Below are 27,471 nucleotides of genomic sequence, written 5' to 3'. Positions count from 1 at the left end.
AAAATGGTATCTCCATGCTTGACATATCTCAGAAAAACGCAACTGGTGACATATGAAAAATGTGGAGTGGGAAAATCACACAATTAGTAAAATATATAGAAGGGTTAAATTACAAAGACATTTTTCTCCAGGTATTACAAGCGTAAGCTCTGGACCTCTATTCCTGGGTTCGAATGCTAGGTCTGCTACTTACTGTTTGGGGAATTTAGAAAAGCATCCTTCACTCTATGACATTCTAATTCCCCATTACTACATAAAATGGGCCAAAAACCACAACCTTCCGGGTGATCTTGCTGTAAGAATGAAATGCAATTGTATACGTAAAACGCTTCAAGAGCCCTTGATCCTTAGTAAGCACTCTTATAATAAATATCAGCCCTTATTATTTCAAAACACATTTAATAGTATAAAGGAGTGGTTCTCAAACTGTGGCTCCCAGACCCACAGTACTGGCATCAGCTGGGAACTTAGAAATACGAATTCTTGGACCTGATCTGAGATCCACGGAATCAGAAATTGAAGGGTGGGCAGAGCAATCAATCTTTAATCAGCTCTCCAGGTCATTCGGATCCAGTCTCAAGATTGCAAACTACTGGGATAAAGGCAGAAGAGATCATTGGCCCTTTTAATTGATAGGAATTTCCAATGGATTTCTGGCTTTGTTTTAGGCATTAATTAATTTGAGATGGTGAGGGACAGCCTGGTTAACAGCTGTAAAGCACTACTTTGGGACGACCCAATTACCTTTAACGTTAGTTCATGATCTTTATGATACCTAGGCATGGTAAAACAAAATCTGTCCTTAGATTAAGTATTATAAAAATAATGCTGAAATTATCGTTTTTGGTGTGACTCTATACAAAACGAAGAGCAAATATTGGAACTAAAAATCTTATTTTAATCAAAAAACATGGGGTTGACTAGAACTTACATACATTGTACAATGCAGAGTGTTGAAAATCTATTCATTCTTGGACATTATGTGATTCTTTTGAGTTGGGCATTAACATCCTACAGAGTAGGTACCCTAAAAATGTTATTTCTCTTTTATTCTGTTTTGACATAGAAAAGGAAAGTAATAACCAAGTGATAATATGTACATTCAGGTTGGGGGAATGGACACGGCCTTACAGGGTGAGGTTCAGAAGGAGGTACACTTCCTAAGAGCAAGAACAGGATGAGAATATATACTTAAAGCATTAACAGTAGTAGCTTTAGTAAACAGGATTACGGAAAGCGTATCTTAACATCCTACATAAAAATAAAGAAGAAGAAAACTGTAAAATACATACTCATAAGCTTTTAAAAACATTTCTTCCTTACACTCTCCTGGAAAATAATATTATATAGAGTGTGGGATCAGAAGTGCTACCGTTGAGCTCATTAATCGCCAACTTAAGATTCTCTAAGTTCATCTACAATGTTCCTAAGACATTCTAAAGCAACTCAAGAGCCCATCTACCATTTGGACTAAATCCAAAGAAACTCTACTTGCATGAGAACCATTTCGGAACAGATTACCCCTTCCTGTTCTGGTTTATTCCAAGCAGCAACGTGGCAGTGCGTCCAGACACCCGTGCCTTCCCTGGGCTGAGCCGACTGACCACAGCCTTGATTTCAACAAGCAGCAGAATTAGTCTCCAATTATATTAGAATCCTTTAGAAGTCAGGATTTTAATCTAACAGGCAAAGGAATAAAAATGCACTGGGTTTCTGCAGGGCACTTGGCAAAGCATACAAATTATGCCTATTGTGTCATAATTTGCCATCGACAAGCAAGGCTCATCCAACTTAAACTCCTTCCAACACTTTCATCAACCTAATAGTTTGCTCATTTAACCAAAGGCCACTAGCCTTATTAGTATTCTTAGCATATCAAAGAAAGGAAGGCTGTATAAACAGGGCAAAGAGATTTATTATAATAATTTTTCTCCTTGATCTTAATTTCCAAGATTAATCGCTGCCATTAATGGTGCTGCTTCTGCTATTTTCCTCACACGTTCTGGATGCAAAGAAAACCAGTCACGTGGCAGCTGAGCAACATGATTCTATATTCTATCTTTACTCTGTGACATTCTATTTGAGATATAGACGCTTAATGAAGAGAAATGCAAGTAATCTATTTCCTGTGTCTTGTTAGTTACTTTTTTGTGAAAAGTCTTTCCTAATCAGACTGGCTGGGAACACTTAGGCCTGTGCGTTCTGTTTTGTAGAGCTCTCCAAAAATTCACAGGATGTTCTCTTTAATGAGAAAGCTCTCAGAACAATCATCAATAGTTTTCCAGGAGGCTAATCGGGTTTTCACCTGGCTGCCTATAATGTCAGCTAAATGGAATCCAAAAGTCACAGATAATTCTTATGGAAATCATGTGTAGCATGTACCCTCCTTTTTTTAAGCCCCGAAGTTATTATTAAGATGGATTAAAGTTACTGCCATTGACATGAATCGTTGCTTCCTAAGTGTGTTCTTCACCGCAGATGCATACTTCAGGTCACGTCAACTTGCGAGAGTCCAGTGCCTCTTGCTGTCCTTTGCTCAGGTTGTGGGGGCGTTCGAAGATGGAAATGTTGGGGTGCCTGCTCTGCAGGTGCGCAGTGGTGCAGAAATGAGATGCGAGCTTCGTCAAACATTGTGGACCTGGAAAGACTGTTCTTTGACTTGGATGCTACTCCAGGTTGGAGGCTACAGCAGTCACCTGTTGAGTGTCCCCAAGCTTGAGTCCTTACCCGTTCCTGGGGACTGATGCCTCGGGAAAGAGGCCAGGCCACGTTCTGCCTTACTGGTTTGGTTCCCCAAGTCCTTCCCACACTCCTGGCAGCAGCAGGCGCTCAGCCCCAAGGAAGCACTGTCTCCATCCTCTTCTGGCCACCTCTTTTAACTTGCCCTAGACAAGTGGTTTAGAGATTTCCGAGTCCCTCTGTGCTGTTGCTGTTTTGGGGACCATCAGTGTAGCTTCCCGGTCTAGACAAGCAAGTCATTCAGTTGCAAGAATGGTCTCCCTGTAATGTTGAAAAAATCGGCATGCCATGGGTGATGCCAATGGCCGGTGGAATTCACAGCCCTTCTTCAGCCAATCCTATCACATCAACATCTGCGGGGACATTCCCGGCACGGTGACTTGCTAGTCTCTCGACCGAGATCTTTCTCACATAGACCGAACTGCGGGAAATTGTTATGGTTGTAGGTCAAGAGGCTGGTTAAAAGCAATTTCACATGTTTGACCTCATACTGCTCCAAATCTCCTCCCTATGTAATGTGGCTCCATTTCCAGCGAACTGCTTTCCAGTCTGCGGTGCCCCTGCTCACTTCAGCTACTGGAAATCTCTCCCTTAGCCTAAGTCCCTCTTCAGAGCACTTTCAGGTTGTCAGCACAGCTCTTTGGGACCCGTACCTCGTCACTAGGCTGTGGAGTGTAGATCCTCCTTAGGGCTGCACCCCTTCCACTTCAGCTTTGTACCTTACAGACCCCCTTGCTCCTTGTAAGTAAGTTGCTTTATAATTATTTGCCAGAGTCGTGGAGAACCGCAATTATGACCCAACTTGCGGTCATAATGCCCATGTTCAAATCCCCAATGTAATTCTTTCCTACTGGTTTACCCTTACCTGCAAATGGAAATAATAATACCTTATCCTTGCCTTGTAGTTTGGTGTGAGAATTAATACATTAACAGCATGTGCTCAGAACAGGCAAGGGTTGAATGGATACAAGTTGCTATTATTATTATTATCACTGCTATTATTTCAAAATGACCAATGCTGCAAAGAGTCTCTTGCAGACTCGGGGTCTAGTCCTTTCGTGGAGATACGTGAGAGAGAGCTCAATCACAAAACAGGAAGCTGCTGGTCTGATCTGAAACACAGTGTGCCCAGCAGTGACATCTTTAGCAAAGGGTCAAGGCTGCTTTAGATCAGGAGCAGGAGCCCATGTCGCTGGCTGCACGAGGATTCCGCTGGGGCAACTCCAAAGCTGTGGGTCCCTAGCCTCCTTCCCAGCCCAATGAAATCTGACTCCCTGAGGCTGGGGTCCTGGAATCAGGGTTTTTAAAAGCTTCCCAAGTGGTCCTAATAGCAAAGCCAGGACCGAGAACTGCTGACTCCTGGGGTCACACATGTGTTATTTGCAGTCGTCTGGGATAATGGTAAATAACCGTAAGGAAAAGTTATTCAATTAGAAGTTCCTTCTCAAGGTTATCATGCCCAATCAGGAAAGTATCACCATTCCTGTTTCTTTTATTTCCTCAAACCTTGGCCACCACCATGAAAGGACGTCAAGGAAGAGGACATATTTGCTAAATTAAACTCAGTGACTGAAACTCCGTGACGAGATTTGAGAGGTCAGGGAAAGAGTGTAACTAAGCTTCGAGCTTTACAGAATTACAAACAGGTTTACACTTTTCTAGAAAGAGCTGGAAATAAAGGGCAGGAGATTGTTTTCCCCCATTGGATGAGGGAGCGTTTGGCTATGCTGCCTACACCCAACCGATTCTACTATTTGACTACAGTAAACATTTCTCAGGGTACTTGAACCCAAGTGCATATCAGGCCCCAGCAGCTGAGTTTCATTTGAGACAAATTTCCGGATCCTCATGAACCGTATCTGTCCATTTTTGTCACTTATCAATACCCTTAGAAGTCTTTTTAGACCTTTCCATCAGCCATCCCTCCAACCCACCCACTGCAATTTTAAGACGTAAGAGATACTGTATAACTGGTTTTGTTTTTTTGGTCTTTGGAGGACAATAAGGCCCTATTATATCTATCCTTGTTTGGCCCTCCCCAACAGAAAATCTTTTTTGCCCCTCCGTTAAAGGACGCGTGCTGTAGTTTCAACGGCTCCATCAGCTGCGAGCGTGAGCTGTCAGAGGCTGCTTCAGAGGAAACCCAAGAGGATGCTCTCCTGTCTCAGAATCAGTAAATACAACCAATAATGGACTGTGTCAGATTCTAAGTCCTCACCCCGTGTCATGCTGCAGGGACCCACTGTCTGGGCAAAGCCACCTCTGACTGAGGGGCAGGGACATAGATGGGAAGTCTAGGTATTCATTGTTTCAAACGTCCTTTTAACTAACATTCCAGATTTTCTGCTTCTTTTCTGAGTAAACGCTCAGAAGAAGGGTTTTGAGCATGAATTTGGTTTACTTTTAAGATAAATGAGGGGCACCTGGGTGGCTCAGTGGGTTGAAGCCGCTGCCTTCCACTCAGGTCATGATCCCAGAGTTCTGGGATGGAGCCCCGCATCGGGCTCTCTGCTCCTCAGGGAGCCTGCTTCCTCCTCTTTCTCTGCCTGCCTCTCTGTCTACTTGTGATCTCTGTCTGTCAAATAAATAAAATAAAAATCTTTAAAAAAAAAAAGATAAATGACTTGACCATTGCAACTGCCAACCTAAGTTGGCGATATAGAGCCACTAAACAGGCAAAATGCTTTATTGCTCTCCCTGACAACTTTTGTTTACATTGTGCTTCACTATTTAAAAATGCGTTTGTGTGTATTAACTTCTCTAAATAATGGGAAGGTAGTGAAATGGTTGGGTATTTAATAATAAACTTAAGAAGGCATATAATCCAGTCAAGTTTTTATAATTATACTTGCAAAAGAAATGAAAAAGTCGCTGTACAACTCTTAACTCGGGCAATTTATCAATACACTTAAAAAGGCACACCTTCCATTTTTACGCTTTAAATGCGCGAATCAAAACCCCACGCCTCTTCCAGAACATCACAAAGCCTCATCTACAGGAACATAAGGAAACCTCATCCTCCCTCCGACCTATGTGGGTCCTGCAAATCCTGATGGAAAGAAAAGAGAGGCAAAACATTTGGGGTGGGGCACGGAATGTCCCTGTGCCTCATTTCTGATTTCCTGCACTCATTTATGAAGATTGGATTTTCACACCCAAATTCGGGAGAAGCAAGATCCGTGATCGTCTGGCACCTGCAGAACTCAGTAAGAACGGATACATCTCCTCTGGGCTCTGGGGCTGCCAGCCGGTACGGCGAGTCCGTGGAATTGACTTTTGCAGGCGAGACTGTACTGTCAACGTCTGTGGGAATCGCTGAGTTCTCTTCAGGCCTGACTTCGAAAACTACGCAGGGACAGTCCCTAAATGGGCAGGGTCCTCTTTTCATTTTCTACGTTGATTAAGTCTGTCCACATTCCAGGCTTGTAGAAATGCTTCTTTATGTTGAAATAGAAAGGAGTTGACGAGAAAGGTGATGAGATGCGCTTTCCCCCCAAGGTAAATGTTCTCCACACACACAAGCATCTCCTGATGTCAGGAAGACAAGGCCGTCTGGCGGGTAGTCCTTTAGGGCAGAGGTACTTCTTTTAACTGAATCCTTACAACTAAAATCCGGCTCCCCATTTCTTGTACAACTCGTGTTTGTAATCACTAAATAGTTTGAGGATCTGTTATGGTCCCATCTTGCTTTATTTTGTGGCGTTTTACTCGTCCACTGATAAAGTGATGGAAGATGTCAACGGCTGTCACTTAAAGCCACAGGTGGGAATGAAGCCGTCAAAACAAGTGTGGCTCGCGTGCTTGATCAGGTCAGTCTCAGCACCAAGGAGAACCGTGAGCATTGCAAACCAGAAGCATCCTGTGCCTCGGTGTTTGAGGCCATTCTTACCATGCGTGATGCTCTCTCCACACTCGGGCGATCATTTGGCTTGAGGTGGTCTTCAGTCAATAGGGGTTCCCACACTTGGCTGAAGAAATTACACACCTTCCTTGGAAGACCACACTTCAACCTCAGACTTTAAATAATTCCCACACAGCGGCTGCCAGGAACATAAATCCACACTCAGAAAGTCTCAAACACAAGAGAAAATAAGTCCCTGGGAGCCAGATTTATTGGAAACACGAAGCAGGATAGAATTCATGAAGAATGAAGATAATGGGATTGTCAGACTCAGAATATGAAAACAAGCATGTTTAATATATTTAGAGATATAAAGGGGACTTTGAAATGAATAGTTAGAAAAGATCATCTGATATTTCAAGACAAATTTGAGTAAGGACAAACTGAACTAGTAGAAGTGATAATACAGCTTAAAGAAGCATTTTAGACATAGACTAATGGGAGTCTCTGATAGGATCAGAAATGGTACAACTACTTTGGAAATAGTTTGGCATTCTCTTCAATAGTAAAATGTACACCTGCTATAGGACCCAGCCATTCCTCATGTATTTACCCAAATGAAGAGAAAGTATATGTCATGCAAAGACTCGTACATCAGAATTGTTTATAGCAGCCTCATTTGTAGATGGCAAAACTGCAAACAACCCAAGTGTCCAGCGAGAGGTGAATGAAATCACAAATGGCGACCTATTCAAGCAAAGGGATAATACTCAGCAATGAAGAGAAATGCAGTATTGGTAACCCCAACAGTTAAAATTTTATAGTTCTTTACAATGAAATACTTAGCAAATTAAGAATTAATAGGAATGAACTTAGATAAAATGAGTCTATTAAGAAAAACTACATTAGACACAGAAGAACACAGCAACTTCATTCATAGCAATATACACCAGAGAGATTTAAAAATAATATATGTATGCATAAAAACTTTTTAAAAAAATATTTTAGTTATTTATTTGACAGACAGAGATCACAAGTAGGCAGAAAGGCAGGCAGAGAGAGAGGAGGAAGCAGGCTCCCCGCCGAACAGAGAGACCAATGCGGGGCCCGATCCCAGGACCCTGAGATCATGACCTGAGCCGAAGCCAGAGGCTTTAACCCACTGAGTCACCCAGGTGCCCCTGCATGAAAACTTTTATATGAATGTTCATAATGTCCCCAAATAGGAAGAATCTGAATGTCCAACTACTGATCAATGAACAAATAAGGCATGCTACAGCCATACCATGGACTCTTCTTGGGCGATAAAAAAATGAAGGACTGATACAGGGAACAGATGGGTGAACTGTGACAGTATTACGCTAACTCAAAGCGCTCATCATAAAAGATTTCATATTACATGATTCCATTTATAGGGCATGTTCAGAAAAGGTAAATATGTAAAGCTGGGGAACTTTTGGGGGGTGATGACAACATTCAAAAATTGATGTGGTGATGGTTGCTAGACTATAAATACCCGAAAGCCATGAAATCTTACACTTCAAAGGAATGACCTGAATGGTATGTGGTTTACATCTCAATAAACTTGTTGTTTTAAAAAACCTCCCAGCAGTTCTTACAGTGAGAGAGATGAAAGGAATCCCATTCACTGGAAAAGGCTGCCTTCTCTCCCCCACTTCTCACCAGTACAAAAAGAAAATAAAACGAAGTGAAAGTTAAAAGATTTTAAAAGGAGAGAACACAGCAATCTTCAAAGGTTACTCACAAAAACCCTCAAGAAATCTACAAATTACAGAAGTAGTTAAAAGACTTGATCGAGTTTTCTTAGTATTCAATCAGTATAGAAAAATCAATTGCACTTCCATATAAAAAAGAAACTTTTAGAAGATGCACCCTGTTAAAAAAAATAATGTTTCTGCGAGCGACAAAAACTCTAAGGAGCTCAGAATAAGTGAAACAAAGAACAGTGCAAGGACTTGAAGACACGTGCATAAACGTCAATGAAAGATGATAAACAACATGGGCTGACATCAAGTTCACAGACAGGAAGCCTCAAAATAATCCAGCTGTAAATCTCCCTCCATCTCCCCAGAAGTACACCATACATAGGTGCAGATTTGACACGTGATAGAAATGACACAGTAAGTTATAAGATAAAGGACATTCTGCTCAATATAACTACTGAGACAGTCATTTACATGGAAAAAAAGAAAATCAAATTTCTACCTTCTGTCATGTCAAAAAAAATCAGCTACAAATGAATTAAAGGCTTTAATGTGAAATGATGAAACTTTATAATTAAATTAAATCACAGGAAATTACCTTGATGCTGTCTTAGGAGGTAAGATTCCTCAAACAAGATTCCAAAAAGCAGAAATCGTAAAACACAGTGATCAACCCTAACAACACCAAGGAAGCCCTTCTGTGCACCCGAGGACACCAGAAGGAGTGAAGAAACACAATCCGGGAGAACTTGGTTGAAGCGCATGCAAGTAACAAAGGATTAATTTCTGAATATACTGAGAATTAAAGGAACTAAGAAAAAATGAAAAACACCATTAGAATAATGTGCAAAAGACACGGATCTATGTTTAATGGAAGAATAAACACGAATAGCTAATAAATGTGTAAAAAACTCTATCAGTGTGGAAGTCAGCAAGATGCCAACTTCAAACCCACCCCATCTGTGACAACAGGACAAAGGAAAACTTGGGAAATAGCAGGTTTTGCTGCGTAAATGGAGAGTTGGACCATTCGCTGTTGATGGGAATGTACACTGGCTCAGCCACTTCTCAAAGCTCTTTGGCATTATGGAGGAATTTAAAGATGTGCAAATCGTACAAGTTGCCTACGCTATCTCTGTGCACGTCCAGGAGAAACACTTGCATCCCTACACTATGAGTCCATATGATTATGTCCCATAGTATTCCATATATGTATATATATATATATACCACATCTTCTTTATTCATTCATCTGTGATGAACATACTATGCAGCCATCAAAAAAAAAAAATGGAACTAGAGGGTATTATGCTAAGCAAAATAGGTCAATCAGAGAAAGACAATTATCATATGATCTCCCTGATATGAGGAATTTGAGAAACAAGACAGAGGATCATAGGGGAAGGGAGGGGAAAATGAAACAAGATGAAGCCAGAGAGGGGAGACAAACCATAAGAGACTCTTAATCTCAGGAAACAAACTGAAGATTGTTGGGGGGGGGGGGGAAGGATAGGGTTGCTGGATGATGGACATTGGGGCGAGGGTGTGTGCTACGGTGAGCGCTGTGAATTGTGTAAGACTTATGAATCACAGACCTGTGCCCCTGAAACAAATAATATGTTGTATGTTAATAAAAAATACATAGTTAAATTTAAAAAATAATAATTATGTTCCAAGCCATATGTTTCTGAAAGCAAAGCTTGCAAAGTGTGCAAATGTTCTGCTCAAGACCAAGGAGAGATGAGTTACGGCACAGCCGCAGGGTGAACTAGGAGGCCTCAGTGAAAACAGTGTATAAGTCCCAAGCATCTCATATCAACATGGATAAATCTGAACAAAGGTTAAAAAAAGCAAAGTTGAGTTAAAAAAGGCAAGTTGCAAAAAAATATGTAACCTTCTTGTGCAAGAATCAAAAACAATCAAGCCAAATAATATTTTGCAGGTTTGCATGCAGACACATGGGGAATTATAAAGAAATCCAAGGGAATGAATAGACACACAATGCAGGCCAGTGATTCTGTCTGAGACAGCACGAGAGGCGGAGAGAGAAAGGCAAGAAGAGTCTCCAAAATCTATCAGTCAATTTCTACTTCCTCCGTAGAGATTTGTGGCACTCTTTAAATCCTGCACTAAAAAATACCCTAGATGCTCAAATTGTATATGTCACATATTTCATTATACCGATATATGCCACCTTCTTGAAATATAAGATTTGTTTCTGAACATTTTATCTGTGTAACAATCTTCAAAAACTTCTCTTCATTTCATAACTAAAGTTCTGTTAAGAGACTGGTAACTTTGGGGGCCCCTGGGTGGCTCAGTCAGGTAAGCGGCCGACTCTTGATTTCAGCGCAGGTCAGGATCTCAGGGTCCTGGGAGCGAGCCCCGTGTCGGGCTCCCCACTCAATGGGGGGTCTGCTCTGGAACTCCCCCTTTTCCCCCTGCCTCTCCCTCTGCTCACACCGGCACACACTCTCTCTCTCAGATAAAGAAAAAAAAATCTTTAAAAAAATTCTAACTTAAAAAAAATAGGCCATCAATCCATTTTAACAGAGTACTTTCATTTGGAAGTATCTTATCATTGTGCTCAATTAGCATCTCAGAGTTTTATTTTATTTTATTTTTTTAACTTTTCTCACTGAAAATGAAAGAATTCTCCCTGGGAATAATAATGCAAGTTAAATCTTCTGTGAAAAATGGCGAATCAAATCCCTTGACAGAAACACTACTAGCTCCTTTATATCTTACTTCTTAAAATTCCCTTTTTTGAAGTTTTTAATATTTATTTAAAAACTTTCAAATATTCTACGGAGCATTACTTCTTCATTAGTTTATTATTCCTTTGTTCTGACTCCATGAGTTGCACACGAAACTAAGTTCTGATTAATTTTCTCCCGCTGGAATGCTAGTTCATTATCCAAATATAATAAGTATTTGAAATGGTCAGATTTAAGCCTAAAATACACCTCTGTATCCCCACCCCAATGAGTAACTTAAATAGAATTGAGCAAATTTAATTCTCTCTCTTGAATCTGGGTCTTGCATTTGCTGTGTTATCTTAGTACTAAATGGCTGGTCGCGTACATAAAGGTGAGTTTGACCCACGTTTTGTTTTAGACGCTAAAGAGAGCAACAGCTTTAACCAGGGAAAGATCTGGTTATCATCCGTACTACGTCAAGTTACATCCTTCAGGTAGCATGAAGAATGGAGGCGATCTGACAACAGGCAATTTGCTTTCCTCATCCTGGGCTATACTCTCAGTGTCAAGTACAATATATCACGTGTATTGAGTCCACGATTTATACAGAACGAATGGGAGGACGGAACGGACGGACAGAATGAGATCGTGAGCTCCATCCTTTCATAACAGACAACTTCACAAATTCATGTCCCTATATGGTTGTCCTTATGTTGTTGACTCTGGCCACCGACGCACATAGCCATGGGCAATTCATCTCTGAATTAGCAACCAGACACGCAGACATCGGAACGCCATTAGTTTCCACAAACCCTTAAAGACCCTCGATGTTTTAATAAAAATGCTAAAAATTCCAATGTTCAGGTAACATCGAAGATTTTTTCTATTCTCACCTTCGTCTCGTTTTGTACCAGGCTGCAAAGGCAGTAAGCAAAGTTCATTAATAGTGGAACGCGGTTTCTCAAAATTATAATGACCTAGAACAACTATCCACCTGAGGGTCGATAGAGTTTCCAGAGATGATGAGACCATGTCCTGACCACCGATATTTCAGTGTGTTATGCTCTTATTATCACATACATATCCCTCACACATTAATTTAAGAACATCACTTTACTGTGGTGTTCTCCGGCAGAGCCCGACAATAGTTGAAATGTTGTTTTCAGTTAATTTGATATCATCATAATCGCCCCCTAAACAAACAAAAAAGAAGAGAAGGTATAAATAGCATTTCTCTGTGAAAATGAGGCTATTTCCTATTTGTGTATATGACAAGTGGGTCATAACTGCAGTGCTTACACAAAATAATAAATTAATAGGAAGAGAACGAACTCTCACATACTGAATGCTTGGCTCAGTGGCAAACACTACACTAATTGCTTTAAACCTATTTTCACCTTTAATCTTCACTCCAAACCTCTCCCCAATTTACCTATAGATAAATGGGGCATCTAGAGGACATTTCCCAATGTCACATGGGTCACAATATGCAGAGCTGAGATCCAGATCCAAAACCTACTGGTTCCACACTACACCGCGGGCATCACCACCCTACGCCACCTGCTTCAATTGCTGCTTCAATGTCTGTGGGGCATTTGTGATGTGATGGGAACACATGAGTTTCAAAAGACAGAATGAGACCCTTTACCTTAAATGAAGAGTGTCAAAAATGACAAAGTTCTCACAGGTGGATCCCGTCACTCACACATTAGAGAGAAAAGGTTAATTGCTAAATTTTGGCGTAGAGATGGCAGTCAATTCCTTAGATCTTTTCCATAAAATCTTGCTGAGAGTTACATTTGCAAATGTGTGCGGAAGACTAAGCAACAATGTATGACAATTTTTAAACTTCCTCCGCTCTTGAGGTACTAAGTACACAGATGTTTGGGAAGACTGGGGCTTATGAATACAGCTTTACTGTCAACAAACAGGCAACATCTTTGCTGCCTGCTGCTAACACAGCAATCTCTTAAATTTAAAATTCTATGATACTTTCTCCTGGATAAAGAGGAATTAGAATATATTCACATTCCAAGAAGTAAAAAAAAAAATCAAAGATTGCTTCTTGCAAATGGGCACTGCTTGGAACAGAAGTGAAGCCCAGTGTTGGTTTAGCCTTCCAAATGTTTACATTAAAAAAAAAAAGTAATAATTTCACAATTCTATTCTGCCTCCTTTGACACAGTGCTACACTATAAAACTACCCCCATGGCCACCTCCTGTTCTCTTCACGCATCAACATATCTTATCATGTTTCACCTGCTTATATAACGCTCTTTTGTGTTTGAGAGTAAGCCCCTGGAGGCCAGGAGCCTTGTCATACTCGTATTTGAAGCATAAAGAGGGCTTAAACCTGTTAGGCCTTTAGAATTAACCTATAAGCATTTTTTCCCATGAGACCAATGATGATGGCTTAAAAGGACCACTCCCCATCACCTCTCAGTGTGGGACCCTCTGTTCTGGTTTCCTAGCTTCACCATAGTTTTTAGCCAAACTAGAAAACACCAAAAGCATCTGAGGCAGTTTATACGTTGTATGCAGATAAACTTCTTTTAGACTGTGCTTTCCCAAATGTAAAATCCATGACTTGGCCTAAGTGGAGATGCTTATAATGAAAAAACGACTTCCACGGATATACAGACATCTGTCTGCCTTCCTCTGAAGCACCAGATCTATCTGGTACCATCTTGCTATCCTCATTCCTTAATTAGATCTGTTATTCAAGCTCACATAATGTCACCATCTTAAAACAGTCCGATGTGACCCACTGCCCGCAGTGGAAGGTGCCAATGGGACGAAGAGCACAGAAGTGGGGAGGATGAGCGACTCCATGCTTCCGCTTCACAGGGAGGAAACAGCGGCCCAGGAAACCCACATGACCTTCTCGAGGCAACTCTTGAATGTGATAGTTCCAAGACCACGGATATCCTCAAATACACACCACAACGCTTTTCCTGCGCTCTCTCCACTGCCTTTCCATCCTACTGATTGGAACATACAATGTTCATGATGGGCAGCGAGCTGCTGCCATCCCAGTAATGACCACGGAACATCTTTCTTCTTAAGTGAATCGAATGCTCATTGTTATTTTGTCCCCTGAAATATCACTGGTTGCCAATGCCCTGAAAAGAGCATGAACAATTATAAACAAAAAAAGTGGGCAAAAGCTCTTGAACACTCAGCATCTGAGCAAAGGCAGAAGGACACGTCAATGCCTTCATCAACGGGCACTTCTACCTCTCATCATATTCAACAGCCAGAGAACGTACTAAGCGTGCATGTTCTGGTCAATGCTGGTCTGAAAAAATATCCATTCAAAGAGTCACTGGCTTCCAGATCATAATTGATTGAGCACTTCCTGTCACCGGTGGTGTTACTGCATTTCTGTTCTTCACTTTCCAACCACACCATAGCCCAAGTCTCAGCTCCAGCTCCAGCAGGAGGCCCAGTGACCCCGTAAATTGTGCTCTGAGAAAGGTGTCTTCCACTCTGATGTGGCAGTCTCTGTGACGCTGTCTTGTCTATAAAAGGAAGGAAGCAAATGTGGCGCTACCTTGACACGCCACTTTAGCCCATCGTGAGAGGAACCATTCTTTAGCCCATCGTGAGAGGAACCACTCTTTAGCTCATCGTGAGAGGAACCATTCTTTAGCCCATCGTGAGAGGAACCATTCTTTAGCCCATCGTGAGAGGAACCATTCTTTAGCTCATTGTGAGAGGAACCATTCTATTAGCTTTGGTAGAAAAATTAAGAAAGAGACTCCACAAAAAGATTACCTGTTTATTCATCAAGAAGGAAAAATATATAGGATTCGCTAGTAACAATGTGCGAGGTGATGCGTACTTACATTTCTCATTTAATCTTGGCAAAATTACAGAAAAGTGTTAGCTCCACTACTGTAGATTTTTTAAAAAGTGAAATTCGGGGCAATTAGCAAACCCAGGCAACATCTAAAAACACAGTGATGGGATACAGCTCTAAACTATGAAACTGCCATTTCATCTTTTAGATCCATGAGTTAAAGAAAATGATAAGGATGACAGAAAATACAAAGAATATTCTAGACTGAATTTGTAAAGATTTTCGATTCTGTACCAATCAGAATTTTCAATTGTAAAATTAGTTTTCCCAAGATATCCTTTACAATACAAAACCTCTAAATAAAATTTATTATATTGTTTTTGTTTTTGTTTTTTAAGATTTTTATTTATTTGAGAGAGAGAGAGAGAGAACATGAGCAGGGAGAAGGGCAGCGGGAGAGGGAGAAGCTGAGTCCCCAATGAGCAGGGAACGCAATCACAGGACCTCGGGACCCCAGGACCCTGGGATCAAGATCTAATCCAAAGCCAGACACTTAACCAACGGAGACACCCAGGCACTCTTGGTATATTGTTTTTAGGTGTAAAGTTAACATTAGTTTTTCAATATGTCATTTTGGAAAGAAATCAGGTTTCAAAATTGATTCAAAAGTGTTAAATACAGTAGTTGCTGTAAGAAATACAGTAAATAATTATAAATACTAGGTACTGACCCGTTTTTAGGACCTACATCAAATCCGCAGGATCGCTGAAGATCTGTTGTCCTGCAGACATCTAGCAAACCCTGTTTAGTAAGTACTATAGCCTGAACATTTGTGTCTCTCCCAGTCTTGTATTTGATGTTGAAATCTTATGCTCTCAGTGATGGTATTTGGAGGTGGGGCCTCTGGGACGTGATTGGGTTACGGGGTGGAGTTTTCATTAATGGAATTCCTGCCTTCATAAAGGAGGCCTCTTAGAGCTCCCCCACCCCTTGTGCCAAATGAGGACACAGCACAAAGAGAGCTGTCTGTGAACCCAGAACCAGGACCTCATCAGATACCAAATCTGCTGTGCCCTTGACCTTGGATTTCCCAGCTCCAGAAGCATGAGATAGAAATTCATGTTGTTTATAAGCTACTCAGTCTATGGTACTCTGCTAAAGCAACCTGAAAGACTAAGACAATACAACTAGCATTTTATAAACATAAATATTAGTATAATTTGTCCATTGGCAATTTGCAAGAGAATGCTGAACAGTCTGGATATAATTAAAAGCAATAATAACATATGTGATTAATACTCTTTACCTCATTTGTGTAAGAATGGGTCTCAGAAATATATTCAGATGAAGGAATTCAAAATACCCGTAATCGCTGGGGTCGGGGTTGGGGGTAGAGAGAAAATAAGCACAAAATCAGTCCAAAATGTTTGTATCTCTAGGATGAGAATGGACTGGAGACATGTAGATAGTTATTTAGAACATACATAATTTACAAGGTAATTTAAGACTGAATAACAGCATAATTTACAACATAATTTAAGACTGAATAGCAGAAAGGTGTATTAACATGTGTACTTGGGGAGTAAAAACACCTGGGTTCAAAAATCAGTGCCTGGTCCTAGCTGTTGGATGCTGGGAGAGTGAATTTCCCTCTCTGAATCTCAGTGTTGTTATCTACAGCTCAAAGTAAATTGCATGATCTATGTAAATCTATAAAAATTGCTCAAAAATACTACCATTATTGTTATTAAAGTTAGGGCACCTGGGTGGCTTAGTCGGTTAAGTGGCTGCCTTCAGCTCAGGTCATGATTCCAGAATCCTGGGATGGAGTCCTGCATCGGGCTCCCAGCTCAGCAGGGAGCCTGCTTCTCCCTCTCCTGCCTACTCCTGCTTTCTCTGGCTCTCTCTCTCTCTCTCAACTAAATAAATGAGACCTTTAAAAGAATTATTATTAAAGTTATCACTGTTATCATCATCTTCCCGAGAAGAGAGTAAAAAGACAAGACTAAGTCAACACCATGCATAGAGTACATCAAACCAACGGGGCCTGGAATACAGAGTACTATTCTCATGTGAGAACTAACTAGAATGAATACTGAAATGTGATATTCTGTGATATTCTGATCTGGTAAGTTCAGTATAATATAAACCATTCGATACATGAGATACATATTATATATATCTGGAATATATAGAGATAGAAATCCTTATAGCTTAACAAGACTGGTGCTTTTTCCAAAGCAAGAGCAATGAAAGTAACAACAGTAAGAGAAATCCTACATATCCACTCTTTCATTCCTACATTCATCGAGTGCCAGTTAGCACAAGCTGGCCAAGACTTCGGCATATCCTCCTAGTCTTTGCCCTCCAGGAATTACTGAGAGGCTAGGATAGCATCTGCTTCTACTTCTAGTGGCTGAGAAAGCTCAGAAATTCTCACTACAGGTGAGCAGGAGGTAGCAGCTTTAAGCCACGTTGTGCATTGTCTTACTGGATCAGGAAATTCACAGGACACCAGGGTGCCATCTAGAAGTGGATCAGCACAGTGGACTTGGACTCTAGGCTAGATTATAAGAAAATGGAAAGATGGGAAAGGCTGGTTCTCTTTTAAAGAAGCAATGACTGTAAGTGTCCCCAATCTTTCTGGAGTAGAGACCTGAGCAGAAATGGGATGGTTTGCATGGCGATGATTCCAGAGGGCCCGGAAAGTGGTCTAGAATATTCTTCTTAATTTATGCAGGAAAAAAGAGACTATAGCAGGAAATCCTAAAGGAATAATGCTAGCATTAAGAGGAAAGGCTAGGAAAATGGGGAAAAAAAAAATAAGGGGAAAGATGGTAGTGCAGGGATTAAGAAGAGAACAAGCATTACAAAGGGACCTGAGAAAACTGGGAGCATTTTCGAGGTAGATTTCTGCTCTGGAATTTAGTTTGGAAGGAAACAGAGAAACACTTTTTTTTTTTTTTTAAAGAAATTAGCAATGAAAAAGAAAAACCTCGAAAGTATGTCTATAGTCCCTGTATTTTTTTCTGTTTTTATATGAAAAGGACATTCTAAAAAAATTAGAAAATACCACTGCAATGTTAATTCTATTACCAACTCAATAAATTAAATGTCCTGTTCAAATAAATCACTAGGCTTTACTGGAGGAGTAGTACTTCAGCTATGTGAGAAATGCTTATATCCTAGCATGGAAACTAATAAAAATGGTATTTAATGAAAAAATAAAATTCTTAAAAAAGCAATTAAAACTGATTCAATGTTATTTTTCCTCCTTCTAGCAAACATGTATTCACCAGCATAAGTATCTAGAATCCTATGGCTTTGAGTGACTGTTACCTTGGGCTAAGTGACTTCATCTGGAAATGTGTGTATGTGTAGAAATATCTACATAATAAAAAAATTCATTTGAAAAACATTTTAAAGTAATTACTTAATTATTTAAGCTATGTGGTTTCCAAAATGAAATACTTTGGCAAATTTATTCCTTCTTTATCTTAAAACAGTAAGTGTGAGTACTTGTTTAAATATCCTATCCTGCAGGATAATAAAAAAATGCACATGTTTTACTTATAATTATATTCATATATGATTTAATTCCTTAAGAAAGTTCAATGATCATGCTTTTAAATAAATACATTTCATTCTGACAAAAAGTATGTGATTACTTGACTAATGTTTCTTCACCTCTCACTAATTTAACCAGAAATCAACATTTTCTCTGAAATAAGCCTAAATTCTTTGTAAGTGTGCACAAGATTTTTAGACTCTGTTTATAGAATTGCTGGCACTTCAGCTCACAGAAGTTAGTTAATAAAGAGAATGACCTTTGGTAACATGTACTACATTAATTCCTTCTGCATCTACTCTCCCCAATATGGCAGGCTTGTGTGAAAACTTGTTTGCAAGAAATTCAAAAATTCATCTGTGGGGAAAAAAGAGTATCATCTTATATAGAGCAAGCAGTTTATATTACATATTATGTTTTATCTTTTTAAGTATATTCAACTCCAGTCAGAGTCTTGGCTATCCATATTATAAAAATGGTGAGGCTAAAGATGACAGCTTTATTTGGTAGTCCTATCCCGCAGTAAATAATGACTCTACTCCACAGTCAAACACCTCTATTTCATAGAATCAAAGCCACAGATGATTTTGACACGCCAATCCAAACACATACATACATACATAAAAAAATTAAAAAGGGCCATGCATATTAAACTTTTGAATGAAATATTGATGGTCATAGAATAAGGTTTATTTTTCTGAAAACATCTGTAATTCAACTTATTGTAGTATATATCTAGCACAACCAGTTGAAAAGCATCGTACACATTTTTCTATTGCCCTATCACCAATTACCCCCAACTGAGTAGCTTAAAGCAATGTCCTTTTTTTTTTTTTTTAAACTAACGGTTTTGTAAGTTTTGTAAAATTCAGGTGTGTAGCATGGTTGGATTCTCTGTTACCATCTGAGTTTCTGCTGGGCTACTTTTCTTTTTTGAGGTTCAAGAGAATAATCATTCAGGCTGTGAGATGAATTCAGTTCCTTTTGGTTACAGCATCAAGTTCCTCTTCTTCTTGTTGGCTGTCAGTCAGGGACATTCTCAGAAGCCATAGGAATTGCGAATCACATAGCTCCTCCACCTTTAAAGCTGGTAATGGAGAATTTCTTACGTGGCAAATCTCTCTGGCTTTGGATTTTTGACTTCCTTTGTTTCTGAGCTTGAGACCATTGTTATAAAACACCATCATCATCATCATCAGGGTTTCTGAGAGTCAGGCTTTTAAGGCCATAAGTCAGGTCGTAAGATAGGTCTAATTGTGATTTGAGCTCAGGATCTCTGCCATTGTGCTCTTGCTGCCCGTCGGAATCAGGAATTTGATGGGTCATCTACTTTGATGTCCTTAAATTCTCAGTAGCACTCTAGAAAATCCCCTTACATTCTTTGAGTGAAGGTTAAACATTCTGCAACAGGGAACTCCTGGAAGGGTCAATACAGTCTCATCCCCAACGTTCTGATAAGTTCTAATGACCCGCAGGCAGGGGACACCTGGTCTAATTTGGACGGATCAAGAAGACATTCACAAAGATGTGAGCCCTGGCTGGGTAACTGGATCCACAGGAGGAGGTGACCAAGTGAAAGAAGGAAGACATTCTAGACAGAAGGGATCACATGGTTAGTGCCTGGAGACGGGAAAGAGCGGTGTGGCTATGGAAGTGGCAAAGAGTCCTTCAAGGACATGGTTTTGCTCTATGTAGTATGCAGCTCAATCACACCCCACATGGGGGACAGATCTGGACAGACTGCAGGCAGAAGGATAAGCTAGAATGTTACTAGAGTCTGCAGAGAATATGGCCAAGGCGTAGGCATATACAAGTCCTCAGACCATGGGACAGAGAAGAGCAGTGCATGGCCCCCAGCCTTAGAGGGAAAGGCTGGCTTATAGCGCTGCCAGACCAAGAGCGTGCACAGGCCGAGACCTGAGTGATGGGCAGAGCCACGTAATCCCAGCTGGCCAGGGGGTGAGAGTGAGCTACTAAGCAAGGGGATCTGATCATGACCGTAAATAAAGGGCATCACCTGGATGAGTAATGTCACTGACTCAGGTCTGGCTGGTTCTGAGGAATCCGGGAGAAAGGATGGAACCACACTTTCTCATGGGAAGAGAGCAGGTTCCAACAGCATGGAAAGGATTGGGCTGGAAACAGTGAGGAAAGCCAAGATAGGAAGGATATAAGGCACATGGTGGGTCCGCAGGTGCCAGAAGAAGCACCAGTAATTCCTCTGTAGAAGAACAGTAACACTTAACCCGCTCAATGATCTGAATTCTGGAAGCCTCAGTGGATGTTTAGCAAAGTCTGTGAAGAGTCAGAGAGGCAACCATGTTCCTATTTGTGCTACGTGTGTCCTGGCTGCCTGGATGAAGGGGCTGACGAGCTGTGACGCCGGTAGCTCCTGCCTCCCCTTCTCCAACCTCTCCATGTTCTCACGTGTCCACTCGTGGACTATTACACTGTAGACTGCTACAACTGCACACTAATAAAAGTTGTTCAAAGAATTTCAAAGGTCAATGTGATGGCCAGGAAGAAGGTCTTAGGAATCAGATAGAGAATTTCCTATCATCAGTAAAAGGCAGGCAAACACTAAACTCTATTTACTAGCCATTTTTACCACTTACATTAAAAAGTCTGAAAGACACTTGATTTTCTTTCATTTCCTCTAAGAAGCTCTCTTTTCCCCTCCCTAGTATCCCTAAGAATTAGGAAACAGCATCTAAAGTATCAAAGGCGTCTTTACCTGTTCTCCCTTTTCAAAAAAATTTATATTCTATTTTTAAAATTTTTAAAAATATTCCTTTTGATGTGCTAACTAGGTTAGTCTATTGTGCTTAATAAAGACTGGAATTTCCAAAGAAGCATTTCTGAAGCCAAGCAAACAACTAGGCTATGATAAATAAAGGAACAGTGGAAGCTATGTATTAGACTTTCCTCCAGTGAATTATCAGTAAATTGCTTGTATTATTCAAGTACAGATTCATACATTAGAGATTTCCAATATACAAAATAATCAGGCTTAATGAAAACTGACATCATATAGCTATCTGACAAGGAGAAATAATTAGGTAGTGTCATGTGCACTTAGCACTATAATTTACTACTTTTTTTTTTTTTTAACCCAGGATTATTGTGTATCATGGGCTGAGAGCCAGGGGTACAGGATAAAGAATAAAGAATCAAAAGTTGTCGGGGCTAGGGCGCCTGGGTGGCTCAGTGGGTTAAGCCACTGCCTTCAGCTCAGGTCATGATCTCAGGGTCCTGGGATCGAGTCCCACATCAGGCTCTCTGCTCAGCAGGGAGCCTGCTTCCCTCTCTCTCTCTCTGTCTGCCTCTCCGTCTACTTGTGATTTCTCTCTGTCAAATAAATAAATAAATAAATAAAATCTTAAAAAAAAAAAGTTGTCGGGGCTAATTCTTCTGTCTACGTCTGTAGCTCAACGTGGGTTCCATTCAAGATACCTTGGGTGGAAAGAAGATACCTAAGGAAAGAAATCAATTCAATCAAATCAAATGAGGGAGGAGGAAAGTTCTTAAGAATTAAAACTTAAAAAAAAAAAAAAAGTTCTTAAGAATTAAAAGAATTAAAAAAAAAGGTAGTCTCATAGAGGCAACCTGTGAAATGCAGCCAGGTCGAATGGGAAGTGAGCTAGCATGTTTATCCTTTAGGAACAACATGGCCTCTCTGCTGGGCTACTATCTCTCACCACAGTCCCCTCAACTGGCTCATAACCCACACAGCCACCATCTCCTACGCCTGCCATCAGATGTCACCCATTTTAGGACACTTATCTCACCTTCTCAAGAGTAAGACCAATTTCTTACAAGTCCGTCACGGGATGAATCAGATTATTTGTTTCTGACCCAATCAGAAGTTGGAAATTGAAGCACAGGATGTAATATTGTCCCCTAGACCTGTGCCGAGCTGGGGCTGGGGAGGCAAGGAGATGAAATGAAATAAAAGATGTACAGTGTGCAAAAATATCAAACAGAAAGGTAGAAATAAGAATGGAAAAGGTAATCTGACCAATAGAGAAACAGTGGGTTTCAAAGTAAAATAGATGTCGATTCAGTGGTGTGTGTGGACCTAGGAACCTAACAGTCTTAGCTTCTCAGGAAGTAGAAAAAAAACCTCACATTTAACCAAAAGCATTTAAAATTTAAAAAAAAAAAAAAGAATCAGATGGGGGTGGGGGAGGTGTATAATCTGTGTCCTGGATTTCAGAAGTATTTAAGACCCAATCTGCACACTGGTCTTATTCCAAAATGTGGTTACAATTTGGCTATTACAAATTCTTAATACTTTTTCTTCAAAAAATTGATGTTCAGTTAGCCAGCGTATAGTAAGGAAGGGCACTTGTGATGAGCACTGGACGTTTTATGTATGTGACGAATCACTAAATTCTACTCCTGAAATCAATATTCCACTATATGTTAACTAGAATTTAAATAAAAATTTGAAAAAGGAAAAAAAAAGCTCTTCAAATATGTCGAACCACATGGAATGAATCAAATACTCATTTATAAACCTTATTTTTCTCCTTGCCTCAGTCTTACCATCTTTAACCAGTCAATCTTCTGAAAACAATTTCGAGGAAACCCAATGCACTTTTTTGTTCTGTTTTGGTTTGGTTTGGTTTTGGTCCATTCTCTTTTGGTTAATTTGGGTGTTTGGCCAGTCTGTTTGAGGAATCACAGCTACTTATAACCTAGGTACTTGGGTGCAGAGGTAGATATACTCCCGCGGGTCCAAAATAATGTTTTGTAATAGAAAATGATATTCTGTCCAAGCAGGCTAGTCTAACAAGAGTACAATGATATCCATGTAGATTCACCATTGTTAAGGAAAAAAAGGAACAATGTTTAAAAGACTGATGGCAAGTGACTCGAATAGGAAACATTCTGACTACAATTGCACTCTTACCATGATAAAATATGTTAGAGCAAAAGATACAAGGACATTTTTAATTCTTTTGTCACAGCAGGTGGCTAAGAGACTCATGCTCCTCTCTGAGCACAGTGGCCATGGTCCAACCTCCATCTATGAGAGGCCACGTGACTTGTTTGCACCAATGGATTGTACGTGCAGTGATGCAATGGACAAAACAACTGACAGTGAGGTCATAGGGGATGGCAGAGCCCTCAAAAGAGAAGCTGGTCCTTAATAACTGTGGGAGGGAAAGCAGAGAAGCAGCCCCCTGACTACCATCCACTACCTCTACCTGTTGCATGAATGAGACACAGCTATTAAGTTACTATACTGTTGACCTGCCACAGCAAGTTTCCTTCAAGAAGACAACTCCCTTAAAATGTGAACCTCAAAAACACGACATAGAACAAGATAACAGGAAAGTACAATGCATCACTGAAAATGACAGTTGTGTAACTTTGTTTCACACAACACACACACACACACACACACACACACACACACACACACACATTTTTAACATGAAAACATGGTCCTAGAGTTGATAATTTACTTTGTGGTCCAGTGACTATGTTTTGTTTTTAAACATTTTCAGACCTCAAACCAACCCCTCATTGAATAATTATTCTGTCTATGAATTCAAAATATTTTTACCCAGGAGAATTGCATGCGTGGCTGATACTTGAGGCACAATTTTGCAACTTAGTATCACACGGAAGCAAACGAGACAGGTGACATCGAAACGTTCTCTTTCATTTCAGGAACCTACACCTCTGGCTCATTTAGAAAAAAAAAACAAACAAAAAACGGAACTGAGAGACTGCGATATGGCATCTCCTGATTTTCCAGAGAGTTGACTCAATGCAAAGCCTTCCTTTGTGCAAAATTACACATAATTTGCATTCAGGGCAGGTGTTAATTTTGTTAAAAAGAGTTTCAAGTACAAATCAGGCCATTTTGGACACCTTTTGAACATCTTAAATCAGATTGGTTATAATTCCCTTCCAACGTCTCACTGAATGTTCCAAATCCACTGCCAGGTTTGTAAGGAGAAGATAAACACCACCATTTCCTTTCCCTGGCAGCTCCCAACCCAGAAGTGTACGGAGGCAGGGTGCCCAGTACCTGATGCTGCTCATGCTGCCCGTCTCTGATCCAAGCTTGCATCGCTCCAGCTGGCTGGCGACGATCTGGCGTTCTGCCTCCAGCTCTCGGGTCAGTCTCTCAAACTGTAATTCCTGAAATAAAGTCACCAAAAAGATTAATTCTATCATCCACTTGTAACGTGGAATTCACATCAAAATGACGTGCTGGTCAAAGGGGAAAAATGACATTTGCCGAGATGCTGAATTTGAGAAGCCGGGGATGTCACTGTGAAATCCAAGAGGGATTTGCACTTCAGACGGATCTGAGTATGTGTCAGAGTCCTGGGGTCTGCTGGCTGGTCTGCTGGCTGGCTGGTAAGTGATTTAATCTTGGTAAGTATCAACTTCATCATCTGTAAAATGGGTTGACAATACTTATTTCCTAACGTCGGGGCAAGGATTTAATGAGGCACCGACCATGAAAAATCAGGCTGGACTATTTGGCAGATGGCCAGCACCTGACAGATATTAATTCTCCTCCATTGAAATTGTAACATGCAGTAAAATGTTAAAAGAAACAGCTTTTCTATCATTTGGAATACTGTGTTTAATCCCCATAGGCCTTCTAGCTGCCTCTCTCTACTAATTCGAACCTAACATTACTTGTTACATATTGTTGACTGAAGAGAAATCACGCTTAAACTTCTGCTTCTGTAGGCTTTAAATTTCAGCAGAATGGGAATGATCTGATCCTCGATAGCCTAATTGCTAAGTGAATATCCTTTGAGATATTTGCTGTATCACCTTAAAACAACCCAATTAAACCAATGAAGAATGCTTCTACAAATCTGCCTGATCCTGTTAATGGATCAACGTTAATGAAGAATAATTCAATCAGTATGTCAAGTATTTTAGCTGTTCCAGTTATAGGACTTTTGTACCACATTTTAATCTTTGTCTTATTTTTCCATGCACTTAAGTATTTTAATAAACATACTTATAGCAAAGCAAGTATTTAAAAAAATATATTTTATTAATTTATTTGAGAGAGAGAGAGAGAATGAGAGAGAAAGGGAGCATGAGAGGAGAGAGGCTAGAGGGAGACTGCCCTGGGAGTGACCTAGGCTGAAGGCAGTTGCTTAACCAACTGAGCCACCCACGCACCCCCAAAGCATGTATTTTAACTAAAAAAATTCAGAAGAAGTTTTTGCAACATAAGCAAACTACATTTGATTTCTTTAAAAAACAAATTACTGGGGCGCCTGGGTGGCTCAGTGAGTTAAAGCCTCTGCCTTCAGCTCAGGTCATGATCCCAGGGTCCTGGGATCGAGCCCCGCATCGGGCTCTCTGCTCAGCAGGGAGCCTGCTTCCTCCTCTCTCTCTGCTTGCCTCTCTGCCTACTTGTGATCTCTGTCTGCCAAATAAATAAATAAAATTTAAAATAATAATAATAAAAAAAAAACAAATTACCTGCACAGTTTTGTCTGGGGTATGGGAAAACAAAAATGCTGGAAAATACTGACAATACAGGTCAGTGTGGGGTAATGAAAACTCCTAACATTGCAAAGATTTGTCTTCCCAGGAAAGAGGAGTTGATTGTTTTTGCTATCCTGAGACACTCTTGGGTGATAACCTTTAAAAAGTAGGATACGGTGTGTCCTCTACATATATTAAAAATTCCCCTGTTCTTTTCCACAAGAGCAGATTTCTTTTCTGTTAACATTATTTTGGGGAACTAAGTAAAAAACACTTTAAAAGGGGACCCGGGATGGCTCAGTCAGTTAAGTATCTGCCTTTAGCTCAGGTCACGATCCTGGAGTCCCAGGACGGAGTCCCACGTCAGGCTTCCTGCTGGGGGGGAGTCTGGTTCTCCCTCTCTCTCTGCTTCTCCCCCTATTCATGCACTCTCTCTCGTTCACACACTCTCTCTTTCAAATAAAAATATTAAAAAAAGAAACATGTTACCCATGAGAGCTAAACTTTTCCCTTTCAAGTTCTAAAACTAAGGAAGCACGTTGTTGTGGGAGCTCACATCTTTATCCTTACATACTCTGAAGGACAGCAAAGATTATTTGTAAGGAAGAAATACCAACACCTCTGTCAGAATGCATGTTGTGCCCCTAATCTCTGTTTCTTCTTTCAGCAAGTTCTACAGCTTTTTTTTTTTTTTTTTGGCAGCTCCTTTCCACAAAAATATGCAGGTTCTAAAAGATTTTCATGTCTAGGCTTTATATTTTATCTAGAATCTGTCCTAACAGAAAACCAAGCTATCCCTTTAGAACGGTATCACCTTAAAAACAATATTCAAAGATCATATAGAATTCCTCAGAAGTAGATGGAAAGTCATTACGTGTGTGGGTGTGGTCTCACTGCACGTTTCCTCTGCATCAGGGTTAGGGAGGGAGGTGCGGAGACACCCTCATGCAAGCTGCCTTCCAAACCCCGAGTCACAATTTTCAGGCTCCTTATCACTTTGCGTAGATCCGCATTTCCATCTGGCATCCCTCCTCTGTCTGAGAGACTTCCTTTCATGTTTCCTGGAATGTGGTTCTTTCGGCGATGAATTCTCTCAGCTTTACGTGCCTAACAACACTATTTTGCCCTCATTTTTGAAAGATGTTTTGTCCTCTTGTTTATTGTTTCTGACAAAAAAAAACACACCATGGTAGTCATGTATTTGTTTGTCTATACAGTGGTTTTTTTTTTCTCTGCCTCCATTTAAGATTTTCTCTTTATCCCTGGTGAACAACCTGATGACAACGTTCCCTACTATAGTTTTCCACATTTCTTATGCTTGGGGTTCACTGGGTTTCCTGGATCTGTGGATTTCTTTTCCTTTAGATCTGGAAAGCGTTTAGTCATTGATTCCTCAAACTGTTTCCCTTTTCCCCACTAAAATGCCTCCTTCAGTGACTACAATTACATACATATTAGGTCACTTGGAATAGCCCGACAGCTCAGGGATTCTTTGCCCATTTTGAAGGTTCTTTTTTATCCCCTCACTCTGTGTTTCATTTTGGATAGCAGCGTCCGTTGGTGTCGAGTTAATCACTCTTGCCCCCTGCAGTATCTGACCCACTCTTAATCTTGTC

At 40.4% G+C, this 27,471-nt stretch overlaps 1 protein-coding gene and 1 long non-coding RNA gene across 5 annotated transcripts in view; one reads left to right on the top strand and one right to left on the bottom strand.

Moving 5' to 3' along the window:
* CTNND2 (catenin delta 2) overlaps window positions 1-27,471 on the bottom strand; it is a 901,368-nt gene that overhangs the window by 541,251 nt on the left and 332,646 nt on the right. For all 4 annotated transcript variants that reach the window (XM_032337744.1, XM_032337745.1, XM_032337748.1 and 1 more), the window contains one exon: window positions 24,420-24,532. In XM_032337744.1, coding sequence (XP_032193635.1) covers window positions 24,420-24,532 — 113 coding nt within the window. The remainder of the gene's footprint in view (window positions 1-24,419; window positions 24,533-27,471) is intronic.
* On the top strand, window positions 274-18,177 carry LOC116587071. Its single transcript, XR_004284295.1, has 3 exons — window positions 274-350; window positions 4,812-5,037; window positions 18,087-18,177. It is a non-coding gene; the product is annotated as an uncharacterized LOC116587071 (long non-coding RNA).

The sequence above is a fragment of the Mustela erminea genome, chromosome 3 (genome assembly GCF_009829155.1).
Source record: "Mustela erminea isolate mMusErm1 chromosome 3, mMusErm1.Pri, whole genome shotgun sequence".
Lineage (NCBI taxonomy): Eukaryota > Metazoa > Chordata > Mammalia > Carnivora > Mustelidae > Mustela > Mustela erminea.
The sequence above is the reverse complement of the archived record's forward strand: the minus strand, read 5'-3'. Positions and strand labels throughout refer to the sequence as shown.